Source organism: Phoxinus phoxinus (assembly GCF_949152265.1).
Source record: "Phoxinus phoxinus genome assembly, chromosome: 4".
Taxonomy (NCBI): domain Eukaryota; kingdom Metazoa; phylum Chordata; class Actinopteri; order Cypriniformes; family Leuciscidae; genus Phoxinus; species Phoxinus phoxinus.
In genome coordinates, this window is record NC_136879.1 from 23,124,606 (window position 1) to 23,150,892 (window position 26,287).

Sequence of the window (26,287 nt, forward strand, 5' to 3'; positions counted from 1 at the left end):
GTGACCGCACGCTCCCTGTGCCAGGTGATGTCCACTAGTGTTTGCTCGACGCCCCCATATCCCAGGCTGGCCTCTTCGGTGGAGCGGTTGAAGATTTTGCCCAACAGTTTTCAACTGTCCAGAAGCAGACTGAGGCTATAAAACATATTCTGCCCCGACGGCCCGCTGCTGCCTCCACCCAGCCGTCGGCTCCGAGCAAAATCTCAGCCTGCTCGCCGCCGAGGGGGCCCTCCCGCGGCTCCCGCCCCTCCCGCACGGCCCCAGCAGCAGCCTTCACCCGGGCCGCGTCGTGGAGGAAGTTGCAGGAAGGCGCCACAGCCCTCTCCAGCCCCGCGCCCCGCTAAACGCCAGGCCAAGCAGCGCTCCTGAGATGGACTGCTCAGAGATGGCGACCAGTTCTTTGCAGGAGATGGTAGTAGGACCACTCCTTCCCCCGGTGGAGGGCCGGGGGAGAATCTTTTGTTCTCCACTCCCCGCTGCTCACCCACGGGTGGGCAGCACCCTAATGTGGTTAAAGAAAGAACTGATATCCCCATCTCTGAGCCCCCAGAAGGGGATGACAGTGCGCGCCGCCCACAGGCCTCGCCACTCTCATCCCCTTCTGTTGCCAGAGCACGCCCCCGTGGAACGCTGGTCCTTCCCTGGCCCACTCTGGCAGGACGCGGCTAATGACCGTGCCCCCACACCGGGCCGCTATGCCACCCACGTCCGGGCCGGTCATTCCGCTTCGCTGCACCCCCGGGGGGACGTCTGTCGTTCGCATGACCCCGCTGGCACAGTCCTTGGGAGCCTGGTTAGAGCTTCCCAACCTGTTCCGCTGGCTCGCGCGAACCATCAGGCTCGGCTATGCCATTCAGTTCGCGTGGTCTCCTCCCCGCTTTAGGGGAGTCCGCTTCACTATGGTCGGTGGCAATGCCCCTGTCATGAGAGCGGAGGTCGCCACCCTGCTGGCGAAGGGTGCGATCGAGACTGTCCCTCCAGCCGCAATGAGGTCCGGCTTCTACAGCCCCTACTTTATTGTCCCCAAGAAGACCGGTGGGTTACGGCCAATCCTGGATCTGCGCGTCTTGAACCGTTCCCTTCACAGGCTTCCGTTCAAGATGCTCACAGCGAAGCGCATTTTCGAATGTGTGCAGCCACAGGATTGGTTTGCAGCGATCGACCTGAAGGACGCCTACTTTCATGTCTCCATTCTTACCTAGAATATCAAAATCGACTGCTGGCGGTAGATCCTTTTCCTATTTAGCACCAAAACTTTGGAACAGTCTTCCTAACATTGTCCGGGAAGCAGACACACTCTGTCAGTTCAAATCTAGACTAAAAACACATCTCTTCGGCCTAGCATTCACATAACACATTATAGACTTCTATAATTCAATGTTAGGCTGCATAGTTTAGAACAGCCGGGACCGGGAACACTTCCCATAAATCCTGATGTACTTGGTACATCATAAGAAGGATGGCGTCTACGCTAGTGATGCGCGGGTCGGCTTTTTTTCCAACCCGCGGGTCCGCATTTATGAAATTATTTGGCCCGCCCCAGTCCGCCCCGCACCAGCGTATCTATTTTTACAACCCGCCCCGCCCCGCACCCGCGAACATTAAATAGACATGCATTGTAATGGAAATGAAAACAGCCTTTATTACAGCAACATCGCCATGTTAACAGACAACAACAGACGATTATATATGAATGAAATTTAACATAAATCAGGTCATATGATAAACATTTACAAAGCAGCGTTTGTAATCATAGGCTAAACATTTTTTTTTCCGATTTGTATTGGCCAACAGTTAACAACCTAGTACGCTTCATATAATCAATTAACTTTTTTTTTATTTAACACGCGGAAATGTTCATTTGGCTTTTTTGCCTTCGCTGTGCAAAAAAAGAATGGCATCCACTGTACCGGGGTTTAATCTATTTCTCCTAGACTCCAGCACCCGGCCAGCAGAGCTGAATGTGCGCTCGCTTGATGCGCTTGTGGCCGGGATACAGAGTATCATTTTTGACAGCTTGGAAAGCGCAGGAAAGGCGATTGACTGAGACTGCCAGAAGCTAAGAATGTCCTCTCCGTCCCAGAAGAACTGTCCCTCAATGTAGCGCTGAACCTCGTCTTTCTCGGCGGCAACTTCACTCTCATCCTCCCACTCACTAAACTCATCTCTTTTTCTTTTGACTCGCTCAGCTTCTTCATCTAAAAATAAAATATAACAATATTTAACCTTTAAAACATACATTAGACCACTATAGCTAAAACGCCTATCTATTTTCTGGTGTTACAATACTCACCTCGAGGCATCGGCTCTGGCTCCCTCAGACTTGCTGGAGGTGTAAGCGGCGCACTGTCAAATTCCCTGACAAGTCTTCTGGCCTGGTCGTACACAGCGTTTCTCTCCTCTGCTTGAAACATCTTCAGGGACTTAAAACGGGGACAAAGAAACGTTCCAAGCTTGTGGGTGACGCTGATGGACATTTTCTCGTTTAGCAGCTGCGTTGCCTGTGCCCGAATATAAACCATGTACTCTGGATCACCGTATTTGGGCTCGCAGTGTTTCTTCAGTTTAAAAAACCAAAGCACGACCAGCTGAATAGTTGGATACGTATCACCCTCCAACTCTTCACTCGCAGATCTAAAAGGCAGCAAAAAATCAGTAACTGTGTTTAACACATCCAGCTGAATGCCATCCATTCTGTGGAGCTGATCTTTCTCCTGCAAGGCCTGTTGGATTTCACGATACTGTTTACTGACTGACTGCATCATCGCAACTTTACTGTTCCAACGGGTTTCGCATTCCTGTGTCACGGTGTGTGGGAGTTGTACTACAGTCCCGGATTTTTTCAGGTAGGTCACAAGGCTTTTGCACTTTGCAATGACATCATTCACGTCGCGCATATATGTTGGCGTGTTCTCTTTTACATCAAATGTGTGTTTGAGAACGATGTTAATGACATGGGCTGTGCACGGCACCCACTTGTAGCTGCGAAGGGCAGCTTTTATGTTTGCGCCCTGGTCACTTACAAACATTACTTTTGATATGCTGGCAGGTTCAATACCAAAGTCATGCAGCTCCTTAATAATTTGCTCGTGGATGTTGTGCGCTGTCTTTTTGAGAGTAGAGTCAAATTCAGCTGTGCTTATGACACGGCTCTCCAATTTCCAGTCGTCATTAATGAAGTGACCAGTAAACGCCGTGTATGATCGTTTGTTGAACTCATCAGTCCACATGTCAGTCGTAATGGATATGCCACAATCCAGAGCTTTATTTATCTTCTTTGAGAGGATTTCTTTTTTTTCTTGCGCGGTCGCTTTGGCTCTGTCGCAAACAGTTTGCCTGTGAGGGAGTACACTGCTGGCATCCACACGTCCGTAACGTGAACCAATGTTAATTAGACACTGGGCAACTGTATGAAATCCATCTCCAGATACCATGTCGAAGGGCCGCAGATCTCGACAGCACAATTCAACACAAGCGTCTGTGACCTCGGACTTGACATGTGCTGGTACTACTTTACTTTTGAGGAAAGCGGTAATATTTTGAGACGTGCCACTGTCGTCCTTTTTCTTAGACCCCCCACAAACATGTCTTGACAGGCTGGAAGTGCCCGTTTTGTGGCTCTCGTGTTTGTATATTTTGTCACACGAGTTGCACTTCACGTAGCCGATACTGCTGTTGTCTCCTGCTGCAACTACTTCTGAGAACCGGTCCCAAACATTCGATTTAGCAGCCTGACCTTCTTTTCTTTTAGTGATATAAATTCCAGACCTCAATTTCTCCCTCACCTCGTCTTCCATCTCCACTTTTATTTCTCCTTTTTTTGTAGCTGGCGGTGGGAGCTGTTTGGCGCGCCACTTTTGTGTCGTTACGTGACGCGTGGGCACATCACGCAATATACATTGCTGCGATCTTCATATTGTAACCTTATCAAATAACCTAATAGAATATAAAAATAGATGTTCCAAAATATTTAATATAGGCTGACAATTTTTTATTTTGTTTTTAATGACCCGCCCCAACCCGCCCCGCAAATAAAGTGACAATTTCTTTACCCGCCCCAACCCGACCCGCGGGTAACCCGCGGGGACCGCGGGTTATGAGACGATCCGCGCATCACTAGTCTACGCTATAGTCTCTCTGTCTATCCCGAGTTTTACCGCTGTCAACTGGAACCAGGCCGTATCCAGATCTGATGAAGGACCAGCGCCAGGACATGACGACGCCGCTGACCTGAAGTGTCAACCAGTCTCTCCTCCTCTCCACTCCGACTTCAACCAACCGGAACTGGACTAATACTCTGATTCATTCTGAACTTCTGTCCTGTAATGCTCCTGAATCATAATCATACACTGTTCACTCATTGGCCAGAGGAGAACTGGCCCCCGACTAAGCCTGGGTTCTGCCAAGTTTTTTTTCTCCATTCTGTTTTGGTTCCTTGCCGCTGTTGCCTTGCCTTCTTGCTTAGTTGGGGACATTTAATATTCAACAATATTATAGATCTGCCTTAAAGGTGGACGATGATGAAATTGTTTTTTGTATTATTTTCATGTTATCACTGTGAAGCTGCTTTGATACAATCTGTATTGTAAAAAGCGCTATATAAATAAAGGTGACTTGACTTGACTTCTTCCTCGACACAGACCGTTCTTGCGGTTAGCTTTCGAGGGGCAGGCATACCAGTACGTGGTTCTCCCATTCGGGCTGGCCCTGTCTCCTTGCGTCTTCACGAAGGTCGTCGAGGCAGCCCTTGTGCCGCTACGGCAACACGGGGTTCGCATCCTGAATTATCTCGACCACTGGCTAATCCTAGCTCACTCTCGGGACCAGGTTTGCAAACACAGGGACCTGGTGCTCCGGCACCTAGCCCGTCTGGGCCTTCGGGTCAACTGGGAGAAGAGCAAACTTTGCCCCTTGCAGAGGATCTCTTTTCTCGGTATGGAAAACGACTCGGTCGCCATGTGCGCGCAGCTTACGACCGAGCGCGCGCAGTCACTGCTGACTTGTCTGAGACAAATCGAGGGCAAGAGTGCGTTTCCACTGAAACTTTTTCAGAGGCTCCTGGGGCATATGGCATCTGCAGCCGCGGCAACGGCGCTCGGATTGCTTCATATGAGACCACTTCAGCACTGGCTTCGCGATCGAGTCCCGAGGTGGGCATGGCACCAGGGAACGTTCCGAGTACCAGTTACTCCGACCTGCCGTCAGACCTTCACCCCGTGGACGAACCTCAGCTTTCTACGGGCCAGAGTGCCCTTAGAACGAGTTTCCAGGCATGATGTTGTCTCAACGGATGCCTCCTCCACGGGCTGGGGCGCCATGTGCAATGGACATGCTGCCGGAGGCTCCTGGACATGATCCCACCGCCTATGGCATGTCAATTGCCTCGAGTTGCTGGCAGTACGTCTCGCTCTGCACCGCTTCCATGCGCTGCTCAAGAACCAGCACGTACTAGTCCGATCAGACAATACCGCGACAGTAGCGTACATCAACCGACAAGGTGGTCTGCGCTCCCGCCGTATGTCGCAACTCGCCCGCCACCTCCTCTTATGGAGTCAGAAGCATCTGAGGTCGCTTTGAGCCATTTATATTCCGGGAGACCTGAACTGTGCAGCCGACGAGCTCTCACGGCTTCAGCCTCTTCCTGGAGAATGAAGACTCTATCCCCAGACGGTTCAGCTGATTTGGGATCAGTTCGGGGACACACAGGTAGACCTGTTTGCCTCCCACGACTCATCCCACTGCGCCCAGTTTTACTCCCTGACTGAGGGCAAGCTCGGCACGGACGCACTGGTGCACAGCTGGCCATGGGGCCTCCGCAAGTATGCGTTTCCCCCAGTGAGCCTTCTTGCACAGACCCTGTGCAAGATCAGGGAGGACGAGGAGCAGGTCATATTGGTTGCATCGCACTGGCCCACCCGAACCTGGTTCTCCGAACTTGTACTCCTCGCGACAGCACCTCCCTGGCCTATTCCTCTGAGGAAGGACCTCCTTTCTCAGGGACGGGGCACCCTTTGGCACCGGTAAGTTATTGCTGGAGGAATAACCGAAATACACTACAATACAATGGCAATGCTATCATTGCATCCAAACCTGGAGAAAATGGCTCGTTTCAGATAACAAAACCAGCTACTTTTGAATAAAAAAATAGAAATGGAATGCAGGAAATGTTCCTTTATTTGATCTTAAATTTGATCCAGAATTTAATTATTGTATTAGAAAGTGCAAGAAAACAATGCAATTAATGTTTTATGGGATGTATAGTGTATAGCATTGCCCAATTATCTAATTCTAATGGTCTTTCATGTGATATGTTTTTTGTATTCTATTCTTGCATTTATTTAAAATAAAAAGTTAATCAGACTCTGAAGTATTGCACATAGAAATACAGTAGGCTTGTGCATAACATTAGTTAGGAATTAGGTATAACATTAGACCATTTTTCTTTTTTATCATACCCAATTAATGATAGTAAACTGAAGTTGATGTGAAGCTGAAGTATGAAATATCTGTGATTAACTGTACATCAATAAATCACAACAATCCTGTGCCACAGGTACTGCCATTGATACAGGCTACAGCGTCTGCTTTTGAAGTGTGATGAAGGCCTATAACGTTACCTTATAGCCAGTGTTGACAGTCTTGATTATAACAGTTGTATCAGGTGCCCGCTGTAACAATGCTAGAACAGCTTTGCGAATCCTCAACACTCTATGGGTGAAGAAATCCAGAGGGTACGTGGTTAAATGGGGGCCCAGATTGAACATAATGACTGTGTGGGGTCCTCCAGCCAGGTCATCGATCTCATTACTGATGTAGTGCAGATCAGCAAATGCTGCTTTCCTAGAGCGTAGAGGAACGCCGTGAGCCCTCCAGTGTAAGTCAATGTTGTTATCCACATCCACTGCTATGAGCGGCCCTGACTGATATTGAACATGGAGGTTCATCTGCTTCAGGGCTGAAAAACAGATCCACAATTAATGCATCTAAATAATTGTAATTAACAAATAAGCAACTATTTATCTCACTTGGCATTGCTTTCACAAAGAACTCAAACCACTGTCTCATAGTAGAGTCTCCCATCATGTAGATGTTTTTGTCTTTCAGACACTGTTGTCGTTTGGGTTGTAAAATGGCGGGTGCTACAGACGAAAGACGTCCACACATCATTCAAGTAAAAGCCAGCTGGAACTGGAGTGTGTAAACCAGGGTGACATTTCTCTGTAACATCTGCAGGACGAGTAAATGCAAGTTCTGTGTCAAAGGTACAAGTTTTTAAAAAATTGCCAAAACTGGAGATTTTGTTTGACTTGCATTGTCTAAATGTCAGAAAATGTATTATGTGCAACACATTTCCCAGCATATCCGCCTCCTTGTACTGTATTTTGCTGGGTTAAACCATTGACCAACGTACCAATAGTTTCATTTCCCTCGGAATGAAACATTTTGATGATCCTTTAATTGACATTGAATATGATATGTGTCATGCTCATGATTACCAGTTGAAGTGCCCTGCATATCCACCAGAGTGCACCCCTCTCCAGACCCTTGCTTTCCCACCCTTGACTATCCACAAGTTTCTCCCATAATCCATTGCCTGTACGTACTCATTATGCCAAATTACTTCCAGCTGTTACTGTTGGAGAACTTCCCTTGTCTCATGTAAAAGTCTGAATGCTGTAATGCTAAGCAGAAAATGGGTCACAAGGATAAGAGAATGGAAAAGTAGCCCAAAAAAAAGCACGCTGCACGCTTCGGGTCGTGTGTGTGTGTGTGTTCGCACAGAAAAACATACAGAATAAAGCTCTCTTTCGCGTCTTCACTCTTATTCAGATCTATCCATACAGTATGTCTGCTCTTCTCTTTCTCCCAGACGTTTAAATTTTTTAAACGATTTGAGACATGCATCAAGCGCATGCCATCAGTTCTGACTGGATCACTTCCCCAATCATCCCTCCCTAACATTTCCGTCTAGTTTTTATTCGTTGTCAATGTCAATACATTTTCGTCATAGTGGTCGTCATTTAAAACGGGTTTTATATCGTCTCGTTTTCGTCTGTGTGAAAAAATGAAATTACCACTGCCTAGGTTGCATTTTGGCGACAGCCCTTAAAGTACGCAAAGGCGTGTAGTAACACAAGTGGCATTACGCATTCTTGATTTTTGTACCTGCATAAATTACGCATTCTTGATAGCCTACCTGCGTACCAGCCCAGCAAGCAATAGCCGTTATTTCACCGTCTCGGTTAAATATAGACCCGATAGTCCGGCTATGTGTAACCCAGTTCTAGACAAAATAACATTGAATCTGGTTACATTTAATTTTTTCCAAAATAACTTGCGATAAGTATGATATTCCATCATGTAAGCAAAGTCAACTGTGATTACAAGGTGTTTGGTTTTATTTCTTTGACATGTTCTATGTGTAGGCTGTGTGACACGATCTAGCTCGTAGTCAGACCGGCTAATTGTAGCCCACTTATAGTCAAAACTGATTAATTTTAGTTTTTTTGGGCAGGCAACGCATTCGATGTCCCTTACGAAAAAGAAATGTATTCAAGTGTGCAATTAGTAGGCCTATACTTCTTTTAAACTAAAAATAAGAAAATATACTTTCAGTCTACTTTTTATGTACTTCTCAGAAATATACTTAAAATTGCACTTAAGTGTACTTGACTTATACTGAGAGAAAAGTCCAAGTATAATTGGCCTGTACTTGTACTCAATCTTTTGATCGAGATATACTTAAAAGGATAATTAAGTATTCAAAGTATACTTGGCTTGTAGTTGTTTGAACTCTTTTGATCGACTAGCATAATAAATATACTTTTTTTTTTTACATAGTTTTTCATATACAGTCTTATGAAACTTACCTTCTTTGAAAATATTGATTACAATTTTGACATAAACAGTTATGTTTCTAATTCTGCGTATCTGAATTTTTGTGTAGGCTAGTCCACTGGTAGTGTACATAGGAATTTACTTTAAAGGGCACCTATTATGACATTTAAAATGTTCCTAATGTTGTTTTGGGAGTCCCCCAAAACAGACTCATTTTTCCAAACCCCTCCTTTGCGCGACGCTAATCTGCGATTGGTCAGATGACCCAGCAGTGTTTACAGAGATAATACTTATTGTTTAACACGGAGTACAATGATGCTTTTATCAATTAAATCGTGTTATAATAATGATTATAGTCCACTGCTTTGTAGTTTGTAGTAAAAAACTAAAAATAAGATAAAGAATTTAATGTTATGTTAGCGAGCATAGCCCAGAGTTCATATTGTAAAAGCACAATCAGTCTTTGTTTGCATTAGCCCGATGCATAAACATAACGTTTAAAAAAAAAAAAAAAAAAAAAAAAAAAAAAAGTTACGTTACTACGAGGTATTATTCTATTCTTTAAGACAACTCCGAAAACAACGACAAACACTTCACATATCTCAATACAATTGTCATTGAAGACCAGAAGCTAAACGGTGCTTACACAACAAACAAAATAATTATTAAGCATGCTACATAAAACATAAAAGCAACAATTATTAATAACACTTACAGGTTGTGATACGGAGGAGGAAGCTGATGCAAATACACTTGGAACTGAACCTTCCTTCAATATCAGCCGGCTCGCGAATCCAAGTTTGATTGCATTTAAGTTGGTAAAGCAATCGTCTTCAAAATGGCGCGAACAAAGCACAAGGCTCGGACTATACTTCTGTGGTATAGTTGTATATATGAATTGTAGCCACTTAGTCTCCAAATGCTCCTCCTTGGGCAGATGAAAAAAGTTGGCTTTTGAGTCGCACTTCAGAACACAGCGTCTCGTCGCCATGATATTTTCCCTGGCCTTGGTAAGTGGGCGTATCATATTCAAATAACTTGACAAGTTGACGTCATCTAGTCAGAGAAAAAGCTTCGGTCTTCTAACGATTCATAAAAATGACTCTGAGTCGACTCTTACTTTTGAAAGACAATAACTTTATATGCGGTGCACTTTCATATTTCAAACTTTGCAGGATGTTTTTGTTCACTTAGATCTATGTTACACACTACATGAAAGGTACATTTCAAAATTCCATAATAGGTGCCCTTTAATTCTACTTTACTCTTTCCCCACTATTGACTGAAATTTTCAGCTATCTATGTTTTCACTGTTATACGGTAGGGGGCGCTATGACACATCTTAGTACAGAATCTCCGGATCAAAACAGGAGAAGAAGAAGCTGAAACAAGTGACAGAAGATTGCTCACGCAAATGTAAAATAGCGTGATCATCAAACATTAAACAGCGTGTAAATCAAAACTGCTTAATGTTTCCAAATGAAATGAAGCGTAACACATGAAGAGAAAACGACTGTGAATCTTTGGGGGTGTTGGACTCGATCTACTCCATCTGTGTTTTGATCATCATTCTGAATCTGATCAAGGCGTAGTCTTTGACAAAAATGAGATTTTCTCAACATGTTTGTTTAAAATGTTGCCTTTCTTTATGAAACTTACCAACATTCAAGTGTTGATAAAAAAGAAGCTAATAAAAAAATTTAAACGTAAAGAGCAGTTAACTTTCAAGTATAAAAAATTACATTTGAACAGTATAGGCCTACTGCAAGTGCAAAATAATATATAAATAGTAAACTAAGTAAGCTTGTAGTATAAATCTACTAAACTAGTAGTTTACTGAGAGTGTACTTCAAATTGTACTTTCATAAACTAAAAATGTGCTACAAGTATTAAAATAGTAAACTAGTATACCCATAAGTTCACTTGGAGTACAAATGATAAACGCAATTATGAACTAGTTGTGCACTTAAAGTTTACTGTTACACTTATAGTAGCCTACACTTAAACATATACTGTTATATACTTCAAGTGGGCCAATTTAGTCCCAAGCGGTATTAAAATAGTATACAAGTTTACTACTAGTACATATTGACATTAGTAGCCTATACTTATACATAATAATGTATACTTAAAAATATACTTGAACATTACTTAAGTATACTTCATAAAATGAACTTGAAGTATACTTATTTTTCATCAGGGGTTGGTTGATATCCCATGTTCGCATTGGTAATAATACGATAGACAGTATATAAACTGGACACAGCGACCCCATAGGTTTCAACGGAGAGAAGTGAAGTCAATTAGAAGCACTCACTTCCTGATCGCCAGGCGAACTGCGCAGGCTCAAACTGAGCTTGACGACGTAGATGTGACGTGAGCAACCTGTAGGTCTTCTAGTAGCTGTGCCGAGAGAAATCTGAATCATTCCCTTCCGAATCTCGCAGAGACGGAGAGCGTGAGTATTAGCTGTCCATGAGCTAGCAGCGGGAGCAACTTTATCACTCTCTATGGGCTTCTCCCTTGACTTTATGCCTCCACGTCCTCCCGATTGCTTGCGAGCTTCTCTGCCTGTCCATACGGTAATTTCTCGACTTGTGCGACAGAGTCGCGCGGTTATGACGCAATCGTTAGCCTATTTTTACAAAAACTGCTTCTACGGGGCCATAACGTAAGATACAAGGTAATGGAGCCTTTTATACATTTTCGTGTTTCTTTAGAAATAAACAATGGACAAACGGTGTCTTTAAATGCCTTAGATGTAAAGTTATTCGCTGTCAAAGTGACGCCAAAATGAATGGGAGTCAATGGAAAGCTAACAGCAGGTGGGGGTCCGCTAGCCAATGGCGGCGCCCAGGGATGCTTCAGTGTCTTTCGGAACACTGCCCCCCTGAATAATACAAGGTACAAGCAGAGAATGTCTAATAAGGCGAGAAGGTTCACTCTCACTACACTTCCGGCTTCTGAACTGGTTGCAGTTCCACTCTGATTCCATATGAGGGCGCTCACAGGACGAGTGCAGAATGAATGGTGGTCTATGGAGCTATACCCCTCAAAATCCACTTTTCTCAAGATATAATTTTTTGCCTAGTAATTTGAATGTTGTATTCGAAAGGAGATGCAAAGAAATTGCACATTGCTGGGTGTTAGATTTTTTTAGAGTCACTTATTTGCTTTAAAAAGTATTTCAAAATGTCAATGACGTCATACACATCGTACGAATACTGCTTTACGGCAATCCTTCAGTCACTTTGGTGTTTTCGCGCTCTGCACTTTCTTTTCTCTCGAGGCATCGCCAGCACAGCTGACACAGGTAAACACACGTGCTAGAAGAGTTTCTGCTAGAATACATTCTGTTCCCGCTTCGGATGCCATGATGCCATCAAGCGGTATCTCTGGTCGTAACCAGTCATTCACTGACCAATCAGCGTTCATTAGCAGAATGCTAGCGTATTATGGGCAACAACAACTCAACCTGTAAGAAATCGAAAGGACATAAGTACTCGTTCATTCAATTTTCGACCTATAACCCATGTTGAACTTGCCAAACCTACAGTCAAATCTGAGATTTCTCAACGGCAATTCACCTTTGGCTAAGCCCCGCCCCCCTTAGTTACTGTTGCTACCTCCGACAACTTCATCTGGGCTCTGGTTTGGTATCAACATGGCTTATGCTGTGACAGCTCTTCCTGCTGAAATTTTATCAAACTTTTATAAAGCAGCAAATAAAGGGTCCGATAGAAGTAGGCAGAAGGGGCTCAGTGTGCGTTTGAAGGCTTTATTCAAGAAAAACGGTGAAACGCAAGCAGCAACAAGGCATCCAAATAGAGGCAAAAGCATAACGGTCACAGTCAAAAAATGAACCACCGCATATCCTAATGGAGACGGAGGCTGTGACTAAAAATATCAGGAGAAACACTGTTCATGCAAAGCTGGGTAGGTCTCTATTCACTTCTATAATCGTTATTATTTACAAAGCAAACGGACTACGCGAGTATAAAGTTGTATTTATTAGCAGCGTGTGCTAGCGTATCAACAATTAGGGCAGAGAACCGAAATCATAACCTAAACAGCATAAAACTGTCTAACTAGTAATAACTTAACTTCACACACAGTAAGGTTAAAAGGTAAATGTATCTTAGAGCACAAAAGTGTGCTTGTTGATCCTTGAGGGGTTTCGCTGACTGAGGACGTCCACACAGTTTAATCCAAAGACGACACTTGTCAGTATTTAACTTCGGTTTTGGGAAGGGGAAAAAACGGACACCCCCTCCAACCTCTCTGGGAAACGCGTATCTGTGTTACAAATGCCCCAGGCACAACGTTTAACCATATTTTTTATAAAACGACGACGTAATAGCCTGCCGAGACCAAAAATATGAGTCTCCTGCGTTGAAGTCAATGGAGCGCCGTGAAAAAGTGTCGGAGCCTCTGTGGGAGCTCGTTCTTGGCTGCGCTGTGATTGGTCAATCTACATTCTAGGGCGTGGCTTAGCCAAAGGCGAATTGGGTGAAAGAGACAAATTTAGCCGTCTAGCCCCATAGACTCCCATTCATTTTGCACTCGGGCGATCGCCCCCAGTGGAACTCTGGTGGAACTACAACCAAAAATTCAGATAAACTACTTTAATACAAATTATAAGGGTATACTTATATAAAATTATAAGCCAAATAAAGTTATTATACCTGACCTGAGCACAAGCTCTCATTCTAATCCTGAAAGTCTTAAATACTTATATATATAAGACGGATTTTATACGGATATATATATCCACTAGACGGCTCTATACCTCTAAATGGTCTGTGTTCTCTGGCTGGTGTTCAGCCCGGGGTCTATCACCCCTACACTGCGAGGAAACGGAGATTCTCTCCTTTTTGCAAGAGATGTTGGATAAGGGTAGGACCCCATCCATGCTCAAAGTCTACATGGCGGCTATAGCAGCGTTCGTCAATCCGACGCTTGGCCGTTCACTGGGCAGGAGCGACCTGGTGGTTCGTTTCCTTAAAGGAGCTAGGAGATTGAATCCTCCCAGACCTCCTTCAGTCCTCGTCTGGGACCTTTCTACGGTACTGAATGCAATGAAGGGTGCCCCATTCGAGCCTGTACACTCAGTTGACATGAAGCACTTGTCTTTCAAGACAGTGTTTCTTCTGGCTCTCGCTTCAGTGAAGCGCGTGGGGGATTTGCAGGCGCTCTCGGTGAGAGCGTCATGTATAGAGTTCGGGCCTAGCGACTCTAAAGTCATACTAAAACCGAAGCATGGGTACGTGCCTAAGTCCCTCAACACACCGTTCAGGGCTCAGGTCATCTCCTTGTCGGCTCTGCCGACCTCCGAGGGAAAGGACGATGCTAGCTTCCTTTGCCCGGTCAGGGCATTAATAGCTTACGTGTCTTCCGACAGACGGAGCAGCTCTTCGTTTCGTTCAGTGGGCGTTCTAAGGGACGAGCCGCGTCGAAACAAAGCCTGTCCAGATGGGTAGTGGATGCCATAGCGCTGGCCTACGCATCGGAAGGTTTACCATGCCCATTGGGCTGGCCTACGGATCGGAATGTTTACCATGCTCATTGGGCATCAGAGCACACTCTACGAGGGGCATGGTCTCTTCGTGGGCTTGGTATAGTGGAATCTCGTTGCAAGATATCTGTATGGCGGCAGGCTGGGCCGCCCCGTCTACATTTATAAGGTTCTAGAACCTAGAGGCTCCCGCTTTGCAGGCCAAACTGTTCTCGGTCTAAGAAGACACAACACGGTGTTCCTGCCCCGCCTTGCGGCCCAGACCACCTAACGTTTTAAGCATCACTCACTGACAACTGTGTCCCATGAGCAATGCCATGACCCGCCATATATATTTATTTATTTACATATATATGCTGTTATGTCCTTCGGGGCACTACTATAAAGGGATGATGCTATTCTAGCCGCTCTCCCTGTAACTCTCTGTGAGTTTTTTCCTGTTATCAGGCACTTGTATACCCTGGGCGTGCACGCCCTTGGATGTCTGTGTCGCAGACAATTCTGCAGCCGTGCTCGGATATTTATAGGCCTAGGCCATGCCCGTTTCGGCGGGACGTGACGCAGAGGGCGCGAAGCGTCCTCATTGGGTCAAGCGTCACTGGGGGCCTCGCATAGGCTGCTGCTTTTGCCGCAGAACAGCCAATAGGCGCGCAAGCTGTCCCGCCTAAGGCTGTATGCTGCCGACTCTTTGGGGACGCTCCCTGAGCGTACACCTCTGAAGTATGAATGATACTATCCAATCCTGATTGGTGTTGAGTCGTGACGTAACATGTGACGGCATAACCGGATGCATAAAAGTGTCGCCGGCGCACACACACATTAGCTTTCGCTCTTTAGCAAGCGCTCTCTGTTGTTGTCTGTCTTATTTGGTGTTGTCTTTCTGATCAGTCACTGCATTATGGCGAGTGAGCAATTCATTAGATGTGTGCACCCCTGCCCAAAATATATTACGAGTGGGGACACGCATCAGTTGTGTGTGAATTGTTTGGGAGTGTAACACACACACGGGCAGCTCTCGAGGGTGCTGTCTGTAATCTCTGTGAAACACTCCCTATCAGTACTGCGCTCGCGTTCCCTGTGGTTCAGGTCCCGCATCCGTTGAGGCGGCGCGGTGACTCAGATCGCGGGGTTCGCAAAGGGATCTTGCAGACGAGGATGAGACTGCTGCGGCACCTTCTCATTCTTCATCTGAAGGTTCTAAGGCTCTCGTTCATGGTGCAGAAGCCCGCGCTGCGGCTTCTTCTGCCCGTGACGAGACCTCGATGTTTCAACTATCTGCTTCCGAGGGAGTGGATGTGTTCAGCATCGAGGCGGCCGGATGATCGTGAGTTAAATTCACAAGCTCGCGTTACCCGCGGTTCGGGTCCCGCGTCCGTTGAGGCGGCGCGGCGACTCAGATCGCGGGGTTCGCAATAGGATCTTGTATCGAGTCCATCCCGGCCATGGCGTCTGGGATAAAGCTAGGCCAGGCCATCACTGTAAAGCAATTTCTAAGACTGCTGGGCCTCATGGCAGCTGTGTCCAACATAATACCTTTTGGACCTTTTACACATGAGGCCCCTTCAGTGGTGGCTGATAGCCAAGGGGATTTCCCCAAGGGTAAATCTGTTCCGAACAATCAGGGTTACGCGCCGATGCCTTCGTTTCCCTAATTAATATGGAAGAAACCTTGGTTCCTGTCCCAAGGGCCAGTGTTAGCAGCGTCATGTCGTCGGAAAACCGTTTCGACAGGCCTCCTTCACTGGCGTGGGCGCGGTCATGGATGGCCGCTTTGCCAGGAGTCTGTGGCAGAACCATCAACATTTTTGGCATATATTTTGCCTAGAGATGTTGGCTGTGTTCAGGGCTCTGAGGAGCTTCCTCCCAGACATCAATTTATCTGAACCGACAAGGGGGACTCAGATCGCGCCCTCTATCCAGACTGGCGCATCAGATTAATCTATGGTCCCAGGGGAAATGATTATCTATTAGAGCAATATATGTCCCAAAGGTTCAGAATCAGGGAGCAGACATCCTGTCGAGGCAGGGGCTGAGGCCCGGGGAATGGAGACTTCACCCAGATGTGGTGAAGTTGATATGGCAGAGGTTGGACCAATGGAAGTGGATCTGTTTGCGTCTCGAGAGACGTCCCACTGTCCACTTTGGTTCTCCCTCACTCATCCAGCCCCACTGGGGTTGGATGCCATGGTACAGGCCTGGCCAAGGCTTCGCTCTGCTCCCGGGAGTCCTGGAGAGGGTCCGTCAGGAGGGCATCAGTCTTCTTCTGATAGCCCCGTTGTGGCCGGCCCGAGTATGGTTTTCAGACATAATTTCACTTCAGATAGTTCCGCCGTGGCAGATTCCTCTGAGGAGGGATCTGTTGTCTCAGGTGGAGGGCACAATATTCCACCCTCGCCCGGAGCTGTGGAAATTGTGGGTCTGGCCCCTGAGGGAGTCCAGTACCTAGATGCCGGTCTATCAGCTGGGGTGGTCAAAACCATACTTAGCTCTAGGGCTCCGTCTACTAGGAGATTATATGGCCTCAAGTGGTATGTTTTTCCACTTGGAGTAGAGAACATGAGTTAGATCCAGTTAACTGCCCAGTGGCTTCAGTTCTGGAGTTTCTTCAATATCGTTTCTCTGCGGAAGTGAAACCGAGTGATGGGCCTTTGGGGAGGCACCAGCTGGTCATACTATTTCTTCATGGTACATGGAGGATGAGACCGACTGTCAGGTCCAGGGTTCCTTCCTGGGACCTGGCGGTGGTTCTCGAAGGGCTATCCCTGGCTCCCTTCGAACCCCTCCAGTCGGCTTCGCCTAGGACCTCACATTCAAGATAGCCTTTCTCTTAGCTATTTCTTAAAATATTAAGAGAGTGGGAGATCTCCAAGCCCTGGCACTAACGCCAGCTTGCTTGGGGTTTTGCCCCCGGCAGAGTTAAGGCCATCCTGCACCCGAGACCCAGCTATGTGCCTTAAGTGCATTCTAACATGGCTAGGTCCATGGTCCTGCGAGCATTTCATCCTCCACCTCATGTGTCGGCAGAAGAAGAGAGGTTCCTTTGCTCTGCCAGTCAGAGTATTTACCTTGAGAGGTCCTCTTCTTCGAGGAGGTCGGACCTACTGTTAGTGTGTTTTGGGTCACCTAATAAGGGGCTCCCGGCATCCAAACAAACCATAAGTACTGTAGGCCTACAAGGTGCGCAATTTGCCTTCACCTTTGGCCGTAAGGGCTCATTTTAACAGAGGCATGGCATCCTCTAGGGCCCTCCGTTCGGGAGTGCCCCTCCAGGAGATCTGTGAGGCAGCCGGTTGGGCTACCCTGCACACTTTCATCAGGTTTTATTGTCTTCACCTCCTTAGTGCGTCTGGCGCACGAGTGCTCTCGTCCTAGCTTAAGTGCCTGAGATCAGCTTCACTCTAGGACAGGCTTTTTCGGTGCGTGGCCTAGTGGGTATTCGTTCCCCAAAGAGTCGTTTTCAACGACGCAGTGCGAGTTCCCTACGAAAGGGAACGTCTCGGGTTACGACTGTAACCCTTGTTCCCTGAGGAGGGAACGAGACACTGCGTCGTCTTGCCACGCCCCTTAACGCCTGGGAGCGGCTTGCTTCATCGCGAGGCTAATGTGTGTGTGCGCCGACGACACTTTTATGCATCCGGTTATGCCGTCACATGTTACGTCACGACGCAACACCAATCAGGATTGGATTAGTTTCATTCATACTTCAGAGGCGTACGCTTAGGGAGCGTCCTCAAAGAGTCGTTTTCAACGACGCAGTGTCTCGTTCCCTCCTCAGGGAACAAGGGTTACAGTCGTAACCCGAGACGTTTTCAGCATTAGTGATTTATTTTTTAACATGTATCTACTGTAACTAATAATTATCAAAATGAATCGATATTGAATCAAGATGTCAAGCAATAATAAATAAGTAACCTGCCAGCAATTGTAACCATGCAGCTAAACATTGTAACATGTTGTCAGTAAACTTAAAGGATAATTCCGGTATTTAACACCTTGAGTCTATATTGTAGTTCTCTTACGTAGAGTTCTCTCCTACTGCGTCGATTAGCGACGCTACGGGAAAGATATTTATTTGTCGAGATTGAAGCCTAAAAATTAATCCTTAATTTTGTAATATGTAAAACGCTTTTCTGTAGCATACAACCCTAGGCGGAGCAATACCGCTCGCCCATTGGCTGCTCCGCCAGAAAAGCACAGCCTATGCGAGGCCAGAGACGCTGACCAATGAGGGCGCTCCGCGCCCTTCTGCGTCATCTCCCGCCGAAACAGGCGTGGCCTAGGTCTATAAATACCAAGCATAGCTGCTTCAACTCCGATTTTCTTTACTTCACGAAGCTACACGCATCGTAGGACCGGATTCGAGCCACCACAGCCGTCTGATACAGCACCTCAGCAGGACGAGCCCTTACCTGAAGCCGCTGGTCATCGCCGCCTTCAGCCGCCGTTCCCTGCTGCGCTTCTCCGGCGTGGATATATCCTTTATCACTTTGTGTGTGTTTTGTGTGTGTGTTCGCCCGCGGCGTCACACGCTTTTTCTCACAAAGAGCAACGAACGTCTTTTTCAAGATGTCTCGTGTTTCCTGCGGCTCCTGCCGAGCTGCGCTCATCGACGGGGACCACCACGAGCTATGTGTTTCCTGCTTGGGCGAGGATCATGCAGCTATCGCTCTCGGTGATGGCGGCTGCCATCATTGCGACATGATGCCCATCGCGACTCTGCGGACTCGCCTGGCATCATTCACCGAAGCTGCTAACCCACCCCCTGTAGTGCCGCGCCGTAAAAAGCGCCACGCTCAGCGGGTTCCGGAACCCCCCGCCACGAGGAGCTCGCCGCCGCTGCCGCCGCTAGCTCCTCTCTCCGCTTCGCTGGAGTCGCTCTTCGACGAACTAAAGCCGCAGCCCGCCGCTTTGTCTGTCATGGACGACGACCAGCTAGCCGCATCTGAGGGGGATGACGACTGCTGTTCGCTTCTTGCTTCGGAGAGCGAGGGATGGGCGAGCTCTGTGGACCTCCCCTCCCCCGCCGTCCCCGAACGCCGAGGAGGGAAGATTAGCATCGAAGCAGAGCTGATGCGTCTGCTCACACAGGCCGTGTCGAGCCTCGGCCTCGATTGGTCGACGCCCGAACAACCTGCTCTCAACCGGCTGGATGGCTGCTTCCTTTCTGGAGAGCGCGCTGCGCCACCCTCCAGACACGCTCCATTTCTTCCTGAGCTTCACGAAGAGGTAGCGAAATCGTGGAAGGCGCCATTTTCAGCTAGAGTACGTACTTCTGCCTCGCCAGCATTCTCCGTTTTGGACGGTGCTCGAGACAGAGGCTACCATGCTCTCCCTCCGGTCGAGGAGGCTGTAGCGACTCACCTTTGCCCACCCTCTGCGGGACGGCGGGCTAAGGGAGTGCTACCATCCAAAGCTTGCCGCACGTCATCAGCTTTGAACGGTCGCGTGTACGCCGCCGCCGGACAAGCTGCATCGGCGCTGCACACCATGGCGGTCCTCCAGATCCACCAGGCCAACCTCCTCCGCAAGCTAGACGAGGAAGGCCCGGGCGCGATCAGTGTTCCGGACTTGCGTAGCGCCACAGACCTAGCTCTTCGTGCTACAAAGTCCGCCGCACACGCCATTGGGAGGATTATGGCTTCAGCTACTGTTTCCGAGAGACATTTGTGGCTGACTCTCTCTGAAATGGCGGAGTCGGAGCGTTCTGCGTTCCTCGACGCTCCCATTTCACCGACTGGCCTCTTCGGATCTTCCGTGAAGGACTTCGCGGATCGATTCGCTGAGGTGCAGAAGACCTCGCAGGCCATGAGACATTTCCTGCCAAAGCGCTCCAGTTCCGCAACAGGCCGCCCGAAACAGCCGCCTGCCCGAACTCAGCAGCGCCCCGCGCCCGCCGCACCGGCCCAGCAGCAACAGGCCCGAGAGAGACCACGGTCTCGCTCCGCCGGACGCCGCCCGCCACCGCGTGGTCCTCGGCCTAAGATCGTACTCAAGCCCGAGGCCTCGGCGCCATCCTAGCCCTGCTAGGAAAAAGACGGTGTTCAGGTCCCGCTGCGGCCGGACTTCCACCCAAAATCCCCGCTTGTACAGCCCTAAGTTCTGTGTTTGTACCAGTGTACTCAGCAGCCAACAAACCGGCCGTAAAGCCCGTTTGCCTGCACACAAACGCCGTTTTCACGGCGACCCAAATAAATCTAAAAAAGAGTTTATTTTCTGGTGTCCCGGCCAAGGCCGATGGTGTAATGTGTGTAACTGCAATGCCCACCCAGTGCCAATTCATTCACACAGACACAACCCCGTTCAACACAGGGTTTGCACACATAAAATCGACTCAGATCGATTGTGCTTCACATGTAGTAAGCGTGCCCACTGCCAAGTGCCCACAACTACTACACACTGCACGCTCCGCGGTTTCTGTAAAAACGAAACTAACGAACGGTCAGTCAGTACACAAACACAGTGTCCCCGGTGTTATAAATGTGCCCGCCACCAAGCGCCCACGTTTATTCACAAACATAACGAGCCCTACGGGACTCGTCCCGCGCGCTCTCTCTCGACACAGAGAGCTGAGCGCGCGCGGGATGCATACTGTGTTAAACATGCCCCCCGCCTCACACGCCACGGCGTCCATGTCACAGCACACGGTTGCTGCTGGTTCAGATCAGAACCAATACCAAGTACGGTTGAGCGTGCTGCACCGTTACCTTGCTTGCGATGGCGCCTGTGTTTGGCTTTGCCTCTGCGGCTGGTTGTTCGTCCCGACTCATTTTGCTTGTTTTCTGTGCTATGTTGCTACTAAGTTTGTCAACAAATGTTGTGTCCACTGTATGGGTGTACGATCGCCAAACATTGCTGTTAATCCGATCTTCCATGGTGGAGCGTGGTGACGGATTTATCTGGAGTGGGATAGACGAGCTTGGAGCCCCGTTCGCACGTCCGACTGGAACTGCTGTCTGTATGCGGCATGGAGAGGGCCTAATACGACCTACAAGCAAACGGCGGAGTAAGCGAGGAAAAAGGGCAGGGAGGCAGATTCATCTGAAAAAGCTCTTCAAACTGGGGATCTTGGACTGCGAGTCCAGACCTTCATGTATTTGTTCTGTCTTCCCTGATGTCCCCATGGCTCTGGTTCCGTTGCACCGGAGAAACTTTTCGATTGGTCGTGGTGTGTGTTCGGTGCACCTGAGGTCGCTGTCACGAGCCTCTTTCTCTGCTTTGGATGTTCCTGCACCGATCAGGATAGGTCTGATAAATGCTCGTTCAATTGCAAACAAGTCTCTTTTGCTCAGCGATTTATTTTCTTCCAAAAGCATGGACTTCATGTTGCTTACGGAGACTTGGCAACGACATATGGAATATTATCACTTAAATGAGCTCTGTCCTTTGGATTGTAATTTTTTCGGCACGCCAAGGCTCACAGGTCGGGGTGGAGGTCTTGCTGTTGTTTTTAAAAAGCGTTTTATCTGCCAGTCAGTGAGTGCTGACACGTACTCATCTTTTGAACTACAGATGACTAAGGTTGGTCGCTTGAATTCATTTTATTGTATTTTAGTTTATCGGCCACCGGGGCCAGTGGCCTCTTTTCTTATTGATTTTTCTGACTTTCTATCATCCATTATTAAGTTGGATAGAGTGATAATTGTTGGCGATTTTAATATCCATGTGGATGATGATACTTGTAAAAATGCTTCTGAATTTGTAAATATTACTGAATCTTTTAATTTCATTCAGCATGTCTCTGGCCCTACGCACAGCAAAGGACATACGCTCGATCTCGTATTTTCTCATGGTGTAAATATTAACAATGTCTGTATTGAAGATGTACTTGTTAGTGATCACAATTGCATATTATTTGATATTTTTTGTGATGAGGACCCTCTCCCTGTTAAACGAGAGTCCTGCTCACGTTTGATTAACCAGCGTACTGTTGAGAAATTTTCAGCCGCATTCGACTCAAGCTTGGTTCTTGTTTCGAATGACGTGGACTCTTGTGCACAGGCTTTTAATGATCACTGTACTCTGCTGCTGGACAAAGTGGCACCTTTTAAAACTAGAGAAATTTTATCTGTCAATACATCGCCGTGGATGAATGACGCCATTCGTAGCTTAAGGCGTGTCTGTCGGAGAACTGAGCGCTTATGGAAAGCAACTCAGCTACAAGTCCACCGCTTGTATCTTAAAGAGCTCTTTATGGACTTACACGAAATGATTAAAGAGGCTAGAGCCTCTTATTTCACTAATTTGATATCTGCCTGTAAAAAAAATCCTAAAGCTCTCTTTGAAACTATTAACAACATTGTTTCTCCAGTTGCATGTATTGTCCCTGTTTTTTCAAATATTGACTGCAACCACTTTTTGTTTCATTTTGTGGACAAAGTTAGAGCTGTCAGGGCAGGCTTGGTTTCATCAGCAAATCACCATATAGTTAAATATCACAGACCGTCAATATTGGACTCTTTCTGTCCCATTACTCTGAATGATATCATTAAATTAGTGGGCACGATGAGACCTTCTCAAAGCCCTGTTGATATTTTACCTACTACCTTGTTTTTAAAATCCATAAATTATCTCGGCCCATGTTTGGTTTCAATGTTAAACTTATCTCTTCAGCTGGGCCAGGTCCCTAGCTGTTTTAAGCATGCTGTTGTTCAGCCTATCTTGAAAAAAAACAATCTTGATGCAGCTTCATTTAAAAACTATAGGCCTGTTTCTAAATTGCCATTTCTTTCTAAAATTTTAGAAAGGGTTGTTGCGAACCAGCTAAATAATGTTTTGGATTCTCATAATATCTTTGATAAATTTCAGTCGGGGTTTCGTAAAAAACATTCAACTGAGACTGCCCTCCTTAGGGTCTCAAATGATATTTTGATGGCTGCTGATGGGGGTAAATGCTCTGTGCTGGTTCTATTAGATCTCAGTGCAGCGTTTGATACTGTGGATCACTGCACTCTGATTGATAGACTGAAAACAACTGTGGGCATCACTGGATCAGCTCTGGATTGGTTTTCTTCGTATCTGTCAGACAGGAGTTTCTCTGTTTCCGTTGGAACATTTATGTCAGATTCGGCTCCTTTGTCCTGTGGTGTGCCCCAAGGTTCTGTGCTTGGCCCTCTGCTGTTCAGCCTGTACATGCTTCCTCTTGGGAAGATTATTGGTAGCTTTGGAGAAATATCGTACCATTGTTATGCTGACGATATTCAATTATATTTATCTTTTAGCCCTGATAGGCTGGACAAACTGTCCTTGTTGCACAATTGCTTAGCCTCCATTAATAATTGGCTGGCAGACAACTTTCTGCAACTAAATCCAGACAAAACTGAGGTGCTGATTTTTGCCCCAGACAACATTACACCTAGGATTAGGCAGGCCATTGGGGCTTTATCATCCTCGGACTGTAATGTTGTGCGAAATCTGGGTGTCATTTTTGATAAATCTATGTGTTTTAGCAGTCATGTTAAATCTGTGGTTCGTTCGTGTTTCTTCCATCTCAGGAACATTGCTAAGATTAGATCTGTGGTTTCTAAAAAAGAGATGGAGATGCTTGTTCATGCTTTTATTTCTTCTCGTCTTGACTATTGCAATGTACTGTACACTTGTTTAAACAAATCCTCTATGGACAAATTGCAAGTGGTGCAGAATGCGGCTGCAAGACTTTTGAATAAGACCAACAGGAGATCACATATTACACCTATACTTAAGGCTCTGCATTGGCTTCCAATTAGTTTTAGAGTTCAGTTTAAAATTTTAACCATTACTTACAGAGCCTTGCATGATCAAGCGCCCTCTTATATCCAGGAAATACTACATGTATACTCCTCCGGTCGCTCTTTGAGGTCTACTAACCAAGACCTTTTAACTGTTCCTAGAACACGTTTTAAAACAAGAGGTGATCGAGCTTTCTGTGTGGTGGCTCCAAGGCTCTGGAACTCTCTTCCATTAGCTTTGAGAGCTTTGGACTCTGTGGAAACTTTTAAAAAACTCCTTAAGACACATCTTTTTAGACAAGCATTTAGCTAGCAATATAGTTTTGTATTTTTGGTGTACTTATGTATATTTGTATGTTATGTGTATATCTGTTATGTGTATATTTTAATTCTGTGAAGCACTTTGTGACTCTTTTGTCTGTGAAAAGTGCTATAGAAATAAAGATTACTTACTTACTTACTTACTCTCGTGTCGCCGCCATTTCGCGACCAGGGCCCAGATTACATTCAACGCCTAGTCACACGTGCAGATGCATGGGAAAGACTTCCCGGGGTCTCAGAATGGGTGCTAGAGACTATAAAAAGAGGCTATTCGCTACAGTTTCATCGACGCCCTCCCCGTTTCACGGAGAAAGTCGAAACTACGGTGAAAACAGAAGTAGCACATCTACTTCGAGCCGAAATAGCGAAGCTATTGAGCAAAGGGGCCATAGAGCCTTTATCTCAAGCTCAGAGCGAAGGGGGCCTGTACAGCAGATATTTTCTGGTACCGAAAAAAGACGGGGGTCTCAGACCCATTTTAGATCTCAGGCATCTGAACAAAGCGCTGACAAAGCGAAAGTTCAGAATGCTCACGACCAGAGCTATCCTCGCGCAGATTCGCCGAGGAGACTGGTTTATGGCAATAGATCTGAAAGACACGTATTTTCACATACAAATTGCGTCACGTCACAGGCGATTTTTGAGATTCGCCTTCGAGGGCCAGGCATATCAGTACACAGTCCTGCCATTCGGCCTGTCTCTAGCACCTCGTACATTTACAGTGTGCATGGACGCGGCGCTGGCACCCCTGAGACTCCGCGGCATTCGAATTCTGAATTATTTGGACGATTGGCTGATTCTAGCTCAATCACCTTCAGAACTCATCCGCCACAAGACCCTAATTCTCGATCACCTCGAGTGCTTAGGTCTGAGAGTCAATTGGGAGAAAAGTTCACTGTTTCCCAGTCAAAGGATCTCCTTTTTAGGACTGGAACTGAACTCGCTGTCTATGACAGCTCGACTGTCATCACAGCGCAGGCGAAACTCCCTGCGGATGGCGAAATCCTTCCGCAGCGGTCATATAGTGCCGCTCAGGAGATTTCAGAAAATGCTAGGCCTCATGGCCGCAGCATCGACAGTTCTACAGTTGGGCCTGCTGCGCATGCGCCCACTGCAGTTCTGGCTAAAAGCGCGTGTACCGCGCCGAGCATGGGTTCACGGTCGTTGTCGCCTCAAGGTCAATCAGGAATGCGTTTCAGCCCTGACACCATGGAGAGCGTCAGACTGGTACCGGTCAGGTGTAAGCCTGGGGACTTCCTCGAGCCTGAAGGTGGTGTCCACGGACGCGTCCACCTCAGGCTGGGGAGCACTGCTCGAAGGCAGACCGTTCTTTGGCCAATGGGCAGAACGAGTCAAACTACCGCACATAAACTGCCTAGAAATGATGGCAGTGGACTTAGCGCTGAGGCGTTTCCGTCCTCGGATAAAGGGACACCACGTCCTAGTCCGTTCGGACAACACGTCGGTAGTAGCCTATATAAACCGCCAGGGTGGCGTGAGATCCCGAAACCTTTTCAGGATGACGGAACGCATACTGGTATGGGCCCAGCACAACCTGCGCTCGCTGAGAGCGATTCATGTGCCTGGTCGCCTGAATGTAGGACCAGACAGACTCTCACGGAACAACGTTCCAACAGGAGAATGGTCCCTACACACACAGACAGTGCGTCTGATGTGGAAAAAGTTCGGCAGAGCGGAGATAGACCTGTTTGCAAACCAGGAAAACGCTCACTGCCCGGAATTCTTTTCAAAGAGCACGAACGCGCTGGCCAAAGTCTGGCCCCGCCGTCCGCTCTATGCTTTTCCCCCTGTCTCACTCCTGCCTCAAGTGCTCGAGCGAATCAGGAAAAGCGGATGCTCAGTGCTTCTTGTCGCACCATACTGGACGAATCAACCTTGGTTCCCAGTC

At 47.2% G+C, this 26,287-nt stretch overlaps 1 protein-coding gene across 1 annotated transcript; it reads right to left on the reverse strand.

Annotated features, from left to right (window-relative positions):
• Positions 1-6,605: 6,605 nt before the first annotated feature.
• On the reverse strand, positions 6,606-19,842 carry LOC306997495 (NXPE family member 3-like; the record flags this gene model as incomplete). Its single annotated transcript, XM_079610798.1, has 3 exons — positions 6,606-6,955; positions 7,026-7,139; positions 19,758-19,842. 3 exons carry the CDS (start codon positions 19,840-19,842, stop codon positions 6,606-6,608), a joined length of 549 nt encoding a protein of 182 aa, XP_079466924.1.
• Positions 19,843-26,287: the final 6,445 nt, after the last annotated feature.